The sequence below is a fragment of the Chiloscyllium plagiosum genome, chromosome 6 (genome assembly GCF_004010195.1).
Source record: "Chiloscyllium plagiosum isolate BGI_BamShark_2017 chromosome 6, ASM401019v2, whole genome shotgun sequence".
Classification (NCBI taxonomy): Eukaryota; Metazoa; Chordata; class Chondrichthyes; order Orectolobiformes; family Hemiscylliidae; genus Chiloscyllium; species Chiloscyllium plagiosum.
The window spans coordinates 53413278-53426269 of record NC_057715.1 but is presented as its reverse complement, the minus strand read 5'-3'; the positions used below and the strand labels follow the sequence as shown (position 1 = coordinate 53426269).

Below are 12992 nucleotides of genomic sequence, written 5' to 3'. Positions count from 1 at the left end.
CTTTGGCTTGAGGCACAATTGTGCCTTAATTACAGCTCTGATTAGAGAAGAGGTCAAGACACTCTCTCTAACTTTTCCCAGCTGAATGCAGCATTTTTATACCTTTCACATTCGATAATTGCATGCAATATTGATGTCATTGTTAGCAATATGCCCCAACCTATGCATCAGATCCAGTAAAAACATAATCAATGATGGACAACTCTATGGAGAACCTTCAGTCCTCTCCTAATCTCATGATATTTACCAGATATCTCCATCTGTCTTTGGGGATCTGACAATGGACCTGACAGTTCGTTGTGTTAATTGCCAATAACCTAAACACTTATCACCTGAAGACTCTTGCAAATTCTCTACAAACTTTCCTGCAGAAGAGTAAGAAGGACATTCATTTCTGCCCATTGTTGTGAAGTCTTTAAAATCAATTCTAGTATAAAGTGACTACAATTCTGTGACATAGCTGATTGGGACCAACTCCTCTCTCACTTCAGCCGGAGATCAAACACCCAGTCCTTCTGACTTGCAGTTGCAATTACAACCCCCTCTATTCTCTTTGTATGAGAGTTTTAAACCAGCGATTAGTTCTTGAATGAATCTTTACTGTTTCTGCTCTAAATACTTTCTGTTATTAATTTGCTTTGAACAAAAATCATCTATTCAAATTCCACCAAGGGTGAAATTCAATCACTTTACAACATTACCACATCATTAAACTTGTTTAGATTCGAGAAATAACGAGGAGACATAACCACATCTTCACTCTGTATTTTGTAACCTCTTGCTCTTTGAGGCTGTCTATTAACATTTTTGTTGCTCCATCTTACCTGCCATTGAGGGGCCCTCTTTCTACAGTGTGTGGTTGGCTGCTCATAAATATTCAACTAAACCTCTGCATGGATGCTTGTGGGTTGCATTTCACAATACTCACTCATTAAACATAAGTAATAACAATTACCCAAAGAATCTAGATTGTTGTGGGATCGTACTTTTCCTTCTTTTTTCTGAATGACAAACTTATGACTGTGGCTAAACTAGGCCTTTCAAAAGGCCTTTGGGGTGGCATGGTGGCTCAGTGGTTAGTGTTGCTGCCTCAAAGCACCAGGGACCCGGGTTTGATTCCATCCTCAGTAACTGTTGGTGTGGAGTTTGCACATTCTCACTGTCTGTGTGTGTTTCCTCCGGGTGCTCCAGTTTCCTCCCACAGTCCAAAGATGTTAGGTGAACTGGCCATGCTAAATTGCCCGTGGTGTTTAGTGATGTGTAGGATGGTGGATTAGTCAGGGATAAATATAGAGTAATAGGGAAATGGGTCTTGGTGAGATGGCTGTTTTGGAGGGTCGGTGTGTACTTGATGGGCCGGAGGACCTGTTTCTACACTGTCGGGATTCTATAAAAATTCTGTGGTGGAAAAAAAATGCCCCTCTAAAATGCTTGTTTTGAAATGCTTGTTTAGAGAAACTCCAGTAAATTTCCTAATGTTTCTTCTCACCAGGACCCTTTCATAACTCCCATGGGACCTTTTTTATTTTTTTGTTGTCCAATAATTCTATGTATGAAGAACATAAGTCTGACTGTGAACATCTATACATGAACATCTGTACATAGCTGCCAATTCTTTTTGGCCATCAGTTTTTAAAATGCCCCAGGCATTTTATCAATTTTATCAATTTTAGTCATGGGCCGCTGCAACAGAAAGCAAATGGAGACTTTGTTAGTTCTTTGGATGGATTCAAAGTGGGTACTTCTGTTTGAAGTCAATTTTAAAATCTTGAAATCAAAAATGTACGTCTGTAGCACATTAGGAAAGAAGCTTGGATCTAGTTTTCAAGGGATTATGCACCAACCAAATACATTACTTCCTGGTTAATAAGTGACTGCTTGTAGTTCTATTATTAACTTTAGGGTTAATGATGTAGCACCACTAGAGTCATAGAGATGTACAGCATGGAAATAGACCCTTCGGTCCAACCTGTCCATGCCAACCAGATAGTCCCACCTGCCAGCACCTGGCCCATATCCCCCCAAACCCTCCTTATTCATATACCCATCCAAATGCCTCTTAAATGTTGCAATTGTACCAGCCTCCATCACTTCCTCTGGCAGCTCATTCCATATACGTACCATCCTGTGTGAAAAGATTACCCCGCAGGGGTAATCTTATATCTTTCCCCTTGCACCCTAAACCTATGCCCTCTTGTTCTGGACTCCCTGACCCCAGGGAAAAGACTTTGTCTATTTACCCTATCCATGCCCCTCATAATTTTGTAAACCTCTAAGGTCATCCCTCGGCCTCCGACGCTCCAGGGAAAACAGCCCCAGTCTATTCAGCCTCTCCCTATAGTTCAAATCCTCCAAACCTGGAAACATCCTTGTAAATCTTTTCTGAATCCTTTCAAGTTTCAAAACATCTTTACGATAGGAAGAGACCAGAATTGCACGCAATATTCCAACAGTGGCCTAACCAATGTCCTGCACAGCCGCAACATGACCTCCCAACTCCTGTACTCAATACACTGACTAATAAAAGAATGCATGCCAAATGCCGCCTTCACTATCCTATCTACCTGTAACTCCACTTTCAAGGAGCTATGAACACTCCCTAGGACCTTACCATTAAGTGTATAAGTCCTGCTAAGATTTGCTTTCCCAAAATGTAGCACCTCGCATTTATCTGAATTAAACTCCATCTGCCACTTCTCAGCCCATTGGCCCATCTGGTCAAGATTCTGAGGTAACCACCTTCGCTGTCCATGACACCTCCAATTTTGGTGTCATCTGCAAACTTACTAACTGTACCTCTTATGCTCGCATCCAAATCATTGTGATATAATTAACAGAAATCTGGATTGAGTTTGCATTTCCATTTAATTATTTGTTAAATCCTGTCACTCTACTCAGTATTTACTTCCACACCTAACTTAAACACATTTTAGAATTTTTGGGGTTTTTTTTGTCTCCAATTAATGTATACCACTTAGTAAATCTAGAATGTAATTACTTCACAGATTTGACATGGTGGTAAAGGTAGCCCGGTCATGGCGACTTGATGGGATGAATTCCATAGAGTACAATTTGCTTCATAAAGAAGAACTTCCTCTGTACACCAACATCACCGTGGACTTTGGAAACAGTGCAGAAGTACAGTCAAACATCAAATAACAAATGCCCATCCCTTTAAAAGTCAGTATGATTCAAGATGCCTCAAAGGGCAAATGCTGGTGGTTATTGGGTGTAAACAAAATCCACAGACTTCTTCAGATTAAGAAATCCATCAAAATGCAAGGATATGAGATATTTGCTGCTATCTTTTCCTGTTCAACAAAACTTTCCAAATTATGACTTTCAGTATTTTTTGCCCTTCAGTGCTGTAGGACAATGTAAGTGAAGAATCTCCTCTTTTGATTTCAATTGTCATTTTATATTTTGTATATATTTATGCCTATTCATGAAACTTGAAATGTTCGATTGTGGTATTTTGGAATGAGGCCTTTCAATAGGTTATTTGTATTAGAAAGAACTTGGTAGATATTGGCAATGTGCATGGTCAACTTGATAAATACTTACTGTGTCACATCTAGTAAATCAAAATGAAGAACTAAGGCAGTTAATAAATATAATAAATCCATGCACAAATATTAAGCTGTTAGTGGTCCTGTTATTTTCCTAATTGCATATATTAAAAGAATTGCATCAGGACTACATTTCAGATTTTATTGCAATCTAATGAAATAAACACTTTCACTAGTGTAATATTTTTATCACACTAAATACAAGGTATATTTGTTCAGTTTACCAGATATGCTAAAACATGTACATTTAACAACATATATAATCCAATTGTACTGTGGAGGCATTTATAGTCAGTTAATTCACTGCAACTTATTCTATGATGTTTCATTCCATCTTTTAGTATTGGTAGCTCTGACACAATTGTTTGCATATGTAATTATCAATTTATTATTAAATATATCTTTATGCTTCTACATAAGTTTATTGAGCATGTATTTTGTAGTTTCTACTATTTCCTTTCTCATGAGCTATTAAATAGAACTTTATACACTGAATATAATTTTGATTATACTTGAAAATTCGTGAGTTACTATTTTGATTTGAGTTGGGTTCTTCAGGGCGTAAATACTTGTAGCCTCTGAGGTCAATATTGCTTACCCAAGATTCTTCGGTTTCCCATCCTCATGCCTTTTTTTTCCTGTTTGAATTGTTTTAATTATTTGATTGTTTCTTGTCACATCATAACTGCGTTGTTGTCTACTTGACCTTTTCAAAGGATGTACCAAGATAATTCAATGACGGTAGTTCTTCTGATCTTTGCCCTGCTCTCTGTCCTTGTGAAACCTCTGTTTCTGCTAGCAAAATGACTTGGTTCATGTTCTGTAATGAGCTGATCACAGATTCAAATACTTCCTTGTTCATACCCTATTATGCACAGGCTAATTAGATAATACCTGATTGAGGGAAACATGACAGCTTTGGCTTCTTAAGGCACTTATTCTTTTGCATAGAATAAGTATTTTAATGCCACTATTTATTTCTGTGTATAAATTTCCTAACACTTTCAGGTTTTGTGTGAAAGTGGCAAACAGCAAAATTGATCACTTGAAATTGCAAGCACGTCACACCCGACAGGGACCTAAAGTCCTATCTGTTCACTGAGATTTGAAGCATGCAAAGACATAGCACGCAGAAACTCATTGTACATATGCTTTCCATTTGGAGGAATGGATGATTAATTTCACTTCACTGATCTTCTCCAAAATCTTGCAACTTCTTTCATTTAAGTGTTAAATCTAGTCACTCTAACATTTCATAACTAATGAAGGTAATTCTCCTTTCCCTGTCTTACATCTGTCTTATCTGTTTATTGATCTCTTCATCAATTTGATTTAAAACCCTTAATTTTGCATATCTTAAATTTCCCCTAACCTTCTCTGCTCTTAGCAAAAAAATTCCAGTGTCTGTAGTGTCTCTTCAGACAATAAACTCCTTTGTCAATGGTATTATTCAGCTCTGCACCCTTGAAAGTGTTAATGTTCTTTCCACAGTATGGTCATTTGTCCTTTCTATAAATACTTCACCTGAATACATTATTCACTAAGTATAGGGAATACCCAGAAATTTGTGGGGTTTTTTGAGCTTGGGATGAGGTGATTGTCAATATAGTCACAGATTCAAATGTCATCACTCATCTCATTTCCTACTTTGGTAAGTGTTTGATGCAATGATTAGTCAACAAATCCATTACCAAACAATTTCTATCAATTGGGCAGCAACATAGTTGGACATTATACTACAACTACAAATAGGAGCAGAAATAGACCATTTTGGCTTTTTGAATCTGCTGCATCATTCACTAAGTTTTTGACTGATGTCATTCAGTCTTCTGGCTGTCACCACAACTCAAACCTCTTATAAATAAAACAAAATCATCTATCTTAACTTTGAATATATTCAAAAACCTAGCTTCCACAAATCTCTGAAGCAGGTCAGAACTGTAGGTCCAAAGTCATTTGATCCTCCCAAGCATGTCATTCTTACCATATGCCATGTTTCAAATAAAATAAACATGCTGGAAAATCAAATTTGGAATTGAATGGAGATTCTGGGCTTTTTTTAATCGGGTGCTAATTGACCTGTACCCTTGTTTTTTGTATGGTTGTGAAAAAAAAAGAGGAATGACACTTTTTAAACTTAATGCTGCTCTTTATGGTTTAACAATTTTAGATTTTGCTGTGGGCGTGTTGAATTCTTTGGATTCGAGCAGTCCTGTCTTTGTTTAAAAATAGTTTGTTAGGAAATGCTGCCCCCATATACCAGTATATTTAACCTATACTGTATATGATTTAATTTATGCTAAAATTTGATTTTGTAGATTGTGCTGTACGTAATTTTATCTGCCTTACCCTGTTAGATCACATTAGGATAATCACTTTTGAAAAGAAATGTTAATAAAATAAGTCTCATACAGTGACATGCATATTTTAGAAACTTGGGAGGTGCTGTAAATTCTGACCCTGATTTCGTTATCATAAGAACAGAATTCTATTTTATTTACTATACTAGATCTAAGCAATGAAAACTCTCCTATTAATTAGAACAATTGCCTGATCCAGTTGTAAACTATCTTATACCATGAATGCTGTTGTTCAGTTGTTTAAGTTTGTAATTCCTATCCTTGTGAATATCATTACTTGGTGTTCTCCTTCTAAATGTTTTTTTGTATGTATATAATAGCAAGTTGTATTAAATTTGATAATAGTTTGGAAACAAGTGCCATTAATAATTTCACAATTTTCTGTCATGAGAATTATCTGTGCATAATTTGATATTTCCTGGTGTAATGTAGTAAAGGGATGCACAAAGTTTTGTGAAATCACTTATTGAACTCATTATTGAATTTGAAAAGGAGAGGAGTAATAAAATTAGGGCAACAACGTTCCATAGCACATGAGCAAATATGCAAGGCTGTGAATACAACTTGTATTTGTTTTAATTTTGCACACTTAATACATTAAGGATTACTTTAAATAAAATTGTAGATGCATAGAATGGTCAGTGTAAATGATTGTTGATAAGCATTAGCTCTCAACAGTTTTTAAATTTATGTCTGGGTCACCTGAGGATTTATTTTTAATTTAGTGTGTCCATTTTTGAAGTACAGGTTGCTTGACTGTTCATTTAGAGTAAATGTGTTTGTGCTGTTTGGAAACCTTTTTATCTTGAACTTTGTTACCCTGCTTTATGTTGTGGAAGTTGATTGTAATGGACTTCTTTTTAAAAATGTGATTTTGTTTTAGAAGATTTGTTGCTAAGGCTGAGGTTCAGGTTGTAAGTTTGCTTGCTGGACTGGAAGGTTTGTTTTCAGACATTTCATCATACTAGGTAACATCAGTCAACCTTCAGTGAAGGGCTGGTGTTATGTCCCGCTTTCTATTTGTCTTGGTTTCTTTGGTCGGTGATGTCATTTCCAGTTCTTTTTCTCAGAGGGTAGTAGATGGGATTCAAATCAATGTGTTTATTCGTAGAGTTCCAGTTAGAATGCCAGGCCTCTAGGAGTTTCCATGCGTGTTTTTGTTTAGCTTGTCCTACGATGGATGTTTTGTCCCAAAGTGGTGTCCTTCCTCATCTGTATGTGGGTCACGTCTTTACGTGGTTGGTTAGTTGGTGTTCATGTATCCTGCTGGATAATTTTGTGCCTAATTTTCTGATGTAGTATTTGCTATAGTCCTTGCATGGTATTTAGTAAATGACATTCATTTCGGTTTTTTTATAGGATCCTCTTAGATTCATTAGCTGCTGTTTAAGTGTGTTGGTAGGTTTGTGAGTTACCATGATGCCAAGGAGTCATTGTAGTCGGGAAGTCATGTTAAAGATGTCCTTTGATGCAAAGTAATGTGGCTGGAATTTCTGGGCACTTTGTGTCTGCTTGTTTGAGTTTGTTGAGAAATCAGCTGATTTGTGTTTATTGGGCACCTGTTCTTCTTCAGCTGTTCGTGGTTCCTGGGTGCTGCAGTATGTTGTTGTTCCACTTGTGGACATTGGGATGATTTGCTTCTGTAGTTAAGTATTTGGTCTGTGTTTATTGTTCTGTAGACACTGGTTTGAAGTTCTCCATTAACTGTTCAATCTAGAAATGGGAGTCTTTTGTCATTCTCCTCTTTTGGCAATTTTATGCCAGTAAGGATATTGATAGTGTTGTAGATTTCCTCTAATTTCGTTCCATTTTGTAATCACAAGGTGTTATCCATGTAGCGGATCCAAAGATTGGGAGGGCTATTTGTACAAGTTTCTGCATTACTGCGTCTGCTAAGAATCCTGATATTGGTGATCCCATGGGTGTTCTGTTAATTTGTTTGTAGGTTTTTTAGATTAGATTACTTAGTGTGGAAACAGGCCCTCCGGCCCAAGAAGTCCACACCGACCCACCGAAGCGCACCCACCCATACCCATTCTCCTACATTTACCCCTGCATCTAACACTACGGGCAATTTAGCCAATTCACCTAACCTGCACATTTTTGGACTGTGGGAGGAAACCGGAGCACCCGGAGGAAACCCACGCAGACACGGGGAGAATGTGCAAACTCCACACAGTCAGTCGCCTGAGTCGGGAATTGAACCTTGGTCTCTGGCAGAAGTGAGGCAGAAGTGCTAACCACCATGTCTTATTATTGAATGTGAAGTAGGTGGTGAGGCACCGGTCTACTAGTTTGAGGATGTTCTCTTTGCTGAAGAAGTTGATTCTGTCTGGTGTATGTATCCTTGCTTCCTCTAGTAGTACAGTCAGTGTTTCTTTGGCCAGGTTGATGTTAATTGATGTGAACAGGGCTATTACATCAAAGGAGGCCATTATTTCATCCTCCTCTATCTTGATGTCTTTGGTGTTCAGGAATTCATGGATGGAGTGGCATGAATCTTCTACAAGGTATTTCAGTTTTCAGTGGAGTTCCTTGGCTCGTCTGTGTGTTGGTGTTCCAGGTAGTGAGACTATGGTCTGATTGGGGGGCGGGGGGGGGTGTTGGTTGTTTAGATTATATTCCCTACAGTGTGGAAACGGGCCCTTCGTCCCAACCAGTCCACACTGACCCTCCGAGTAAACCACCCAGACCCATTTTCCTCTGACTAATGCACCTAACAACACTATGGGTAATTTAGTATGGCCAATTCACCTGACCTGCACTTCTTTGGACTGTGGGTGGAAACTGGAGCACCCAGAGGAAACCCATGCAGACACAGGGAGACATGCAAACTCCACACAGACAGTCGCCCGAGGCTGGAATTGAACCTGGGTCCCTGGCGCTGTCAGGCAGCAGTGCTGTCAGGCACCACTGAGCCACCGTGTACTTTAGGTAGCCTGTAGACGTGGGGTGCGTTGGATCCGTCCGGTTTCCTTTTTTTTTATTTGGAAGTCTGTCTTGTTACATTGTCTCGATTTCTGATGCCTTTTCAATGTGGATGTCATACAGTTTTCTAGTTGAGGTTGGGTCTATCGCCACGTGTTGGTATCTGCAAGCAGTGAGTTTGCTTTCTCAGTATTCTCATGCACCCTTTGTCAGGTAGGATTACAATGTTTTTGTCTTGTCTTTCCAGAGATTTCTTTTCCTGTGTATTGTGTTCCTTTACTCTTTTTCTGCTTAGTGTGGTGCAACTGTCTATCTGATGGTCTGCTGAGTTTCTTCTGTCTTGCTGTGTTGATCCTAATGCTGCTAGGAAGTCCTTCTTGTCTACGTCTCTGTAGTTGTAGTTCATTCCTCTTACTAGGACAGCTTTTTCTGTATCTGTTGGTGGTTGGTCTGATCTTTTTTAATCCAAGCTTCTGTGTTGTCTGTGCTGAGTTTGTCCAGTTGTTTTTTTTTCCTGTAGGATTAGTTTTTTTTTCATTTTGTTTGCTGCTATTTAATGCTTATGGCTTGTTCTATGTCTGTCCATTCGTGGTCTGTCGCGTTAGTAGAGTTTTTGGCTGAAAATTTCCCAATTGTATTTATGGAGTCTGTGGGCATTGATAATAATTTCTCACGACATTCTACAGCAGTTCTGTTCTGCTATTTCTTTGGCTAGTGGGGTGTTGAGCAGTGGCTTGTAGTTAAGATATTTTGGTAGTACCTGATTCCTGAATCAGTCACACAGGAAGTACAGTTCATGGGTGGCGCTCATTCGGATGACATTGGTTTACCATCTTTGGGCTAGTTTTCGCGTGTAGCGCCCATAGGTATTTGTAGCTAAGGCTGAGGTTCCAGTTGTAAGTTTGCTTGCTGAGCTGGAAGGTTTGTTTTCAGATGTTTCATCACCATACTAGGTAACATCATCAGTGAGCCTCTGGTGAAGCGCTGGGGTTATTCTATTCATGTGTCTTGGTTTCTTAAGGTGGGTGATATCATTTCTGGTTCTTTCCCTCAGGATCGTAGGTGGGGTCCAAATCCATGTGATTTTTGGAGTTCGAGTTAGAATGCCAGGTCTCTAGGAATTCCTATGCGTGTCCCTGTTTTGCTTGACCTACGATGGATGTGTTGTCCCAGTCTACAAAAACAGTCATCCCAACACCCACAAATGGAGTTGCATCAGGACACTATTTCAATGAGCCACAACACCCTGCAGGACCCAGGAACTATGAACAGCTGAAGAAAAATACCTATACAATGTATTCAGGAAGAACAGGTACCCAATAATCACAGTCTGCTGATGCTTTTTTGTTTTTTAAAAAACACCCTCTCAACAACAAACCCAAATAAGCAGACGCCAAGTGTCCAGAAACTCTAACCACATTACATCAAAGATACCTCTGAAATGGTTTCCAGACTACTCCGATGCCTTGGCATTATGGTAGCCCACAAACGTATAACGCACTTAAACAGCAGCTAATGAGCCTAAAAGGAACCTAAACAGACAACAAGTACAATGAATGTCATTTACAAAATACTATGCAAGGACTGTAGCAAACACTACATCAGACAAATCGGCACAAAACTAGCCACTAGGATACATGAACATCAACTAACCACGTAAAGACGTGACCCCCCCCATCACTAGTATCCTTACATACAGATGAGGAAGGACACCACTTTAATTGGGACAAAATATCCATTGTAGGACAAACTAAACAAAGACTCACATAGGGATTCAAAATGCAAATAGAAAGCAAGACACAAGTAGAAAGTGGGATATAACACCATTTCACTGGAGGCTTGCTGATGTTGCCTAGTATGGTGACAAAACATCTAAAAACCAATCTTCCAGCTCAGCGAGCAAACTTACAACCTGACAAAATATGTTGAACTTGATCATCTAATACTATTCTTTGTCTCTTCTGTAGCCATTGTGCTTACTACTACCTCCCCAACCTGCTACTCACCTAGTAAGTGCATTCAGCTGCTGTGTATGTTTCTACGTTCTTTACTTGCATATCAAAACAAAACCTTCAGAACATTTTTCAATTTTTCTGGTTTCAGATTGTACCTTGAATTATAATGACAACATGCAGTGATCAAGTTTGCATATTGGTGATGTGAATGGCTTGAATCCCACAGAGGAGCTATTATACAACATATATACAACAGTTTGATATGTTCTGTTAATGCATACTATACAATACCTGACTACAACTTGGGCATATGTCATTTCTTGACTCCCTTTTATCATTTCCTAGGCTAAGCACGTTTGCAGTGCATTCCTCATGAGTAGACATCAACGCTAGCTGTAACCTCTGGTGCCCTTTCTTAATACCACTGAAGAGAAACAAGTACGTGACAAACAGCACTCCATACCCCAAAATTATCAAAGTAATACTGCTTTAAAGTGGAACAAGCTAACTTGAAATCTATCATCTATCACTCCGCTTTCTAAATGGATAAGAAAACAAAAATGAAAACTGCAATAGTCCATGTGATTGGGGCCATGTTTTTAAAGGGTTTACAGATCAATTTGACTTGACCTAGCATTCAGTCAAAATGGGAGTTCTGTGGAGGCATCAACCAGTCTTTGTAACTAGTTGCTGTGAACCTAGTAGCATACAAAGCTATTGCCAAAACATGTGCACTCCACTGCTGTACAGAACAGAATCTGGTATGATCATGTTATTTCTCACAGATGCTTATAAAACTGCTTGTTCATTTGGTCTGCCATTAATCATGGAAAAGACTGCAGTGTTCTGTTAATGTATATGTTCATATTTTCTTGACCATAAGACTTGCAAAATTAGACAAAAATGTGAATATGTAGTATCTCTCAGGTTTATACCTATAGATCCCAATAATGTAATATTTACTGGGTTTCATTGGTACCATGCTTGTTTGAGCATTGTTAATATTGTGGGTAGCCACTCTTTCATCCCCCCCCCCCCCCCAATAATATGTAGCAAAGGATATTTCAGTCTGTTGTGAGCCTTTTACTGGAAAGGAAAACAATAGTAGTGAGGCAATACTGGCAATGAAGACATCAGATGGTGGAGAAGGAATGGTTGAGTGCTGATGGCATTGTGGAGGTCATGACAAGTCATGAAGGGAGGCTCAGGTCAGATGAAAAACTTGGTGAGGATGGTCCCCATCAGAATTTCTAACTACCATTTGCTGATTACTTATTTAATTCTATTCAATTAATAGCTCTATCAGGTCCTAATGAAGTCCATTGTGTTGTCAGAAAGCATCTAGTCTAACTTTAGTTCCTTGTACTCTGGCTATCTTGGCTCATGTCATGTGCTGAGGGTACAATTGAATGACACCTTTTGGTGAGGCAACTTTTATTTCAAGTGATGCTGCAAGGCTGAAATGTAACTTCCTGGAAAATGTTTTTTTCTGGGATGCAGAAAAGATTGATAAGAATTATTTCAGGAATATAGAAATTCAGCCATATCGATTGCATTGATGTTCTCCAAAGAGAAGCTTGATTGAGATATTCAAAATTATAAGCTTTCTGGACTGAAGATGGGAGGAACCTTTCCAGTGGCAGAAGGATCGAGAACCAGAGGACACTGATTTAAAGTGTGGCAAAAGAACAAAAGTTGATTTTTTAAAAAATCATATTTAATGTAGCATTGATTAAGACCTGGAATGCTGTGCCTGAGTACGGTGTAAGAAGATTTAAGTGGTTTTCAAAAGAGTATTGGATAATCTGAATAGGACAAATAAAAGACAATGCGTTTAAGGCAGCAGAATGGGACTATTATGATTTTTTCATGTTGGTAATACTGGACAAGTCACATCCAGAGCAAAACCTGGCTTGATAGACCATAAGTTTTACTTCTGCAATGTGTTCACCGTGGTCAGTCACTAACATATTCTTCAACTGCATTAATAGCCACTTAGCAAAAGAACATTCAATGTCTTATTACACAAAAAAGAAATCTTTTTTTATACCCTATAAAGAGCTATTTAAAATTGATCTTGTAACAAATATCAAATAGTTTCAACCATTTTATCCACAACAGCCTTGCATATACTCCACCCTCTAATCCTCCCCCCACTCTCTTTTTCCCCCCCCCACTCT

At 38.6% G+C, this 12992-nt stretch overlaps 2 protein-coding genes across 3 annotated transcripts in view; both read left to right on the top strand.

Moving 5' to 3' along the window:
• LOC122550586 (beta-1,4-galactosyltransferase 3-like) overlaps positions 1 to 6356 on the top strand; it is a 41633-nt gene extending 35277 nt beyond the window's left edge. The window contains exon 6 of one of the 2 annotated variants that reach the window (XM_043691545.1): positions 3006 to 6356. In XM_043691545.1, coding sequence (XP_043547480.1) covers positions 3006 to 3159 — 154 coding nt within the window. In that variant the 3' untranslated portion in view covers positions 3160 to 6356. The remainder of the gene's footprint in view (positions 1 to 3005) is intronic. The other variant, XM_043691546.1, reaches the window with a different exon arrangement.
• Positions 3305 to 12992, top strand: part of naalad2 (N-acetylated alpha-linked acidic dipeptidase 2) — a 186077-nt gene continuing 176389 nt past the window's right edge. The window contains exon 1 of the mRNA XM_043691544.1: positions 3305 to 3377. Coding sequence (XP_043547479.1) covers positions 3376 to 3377 — 2 coding nt within the window. The 5' untranslated portion in view covers positions 3305 to 3375. The remainder of the gene's footprint in view (positions 3378 to 12992) is intronic.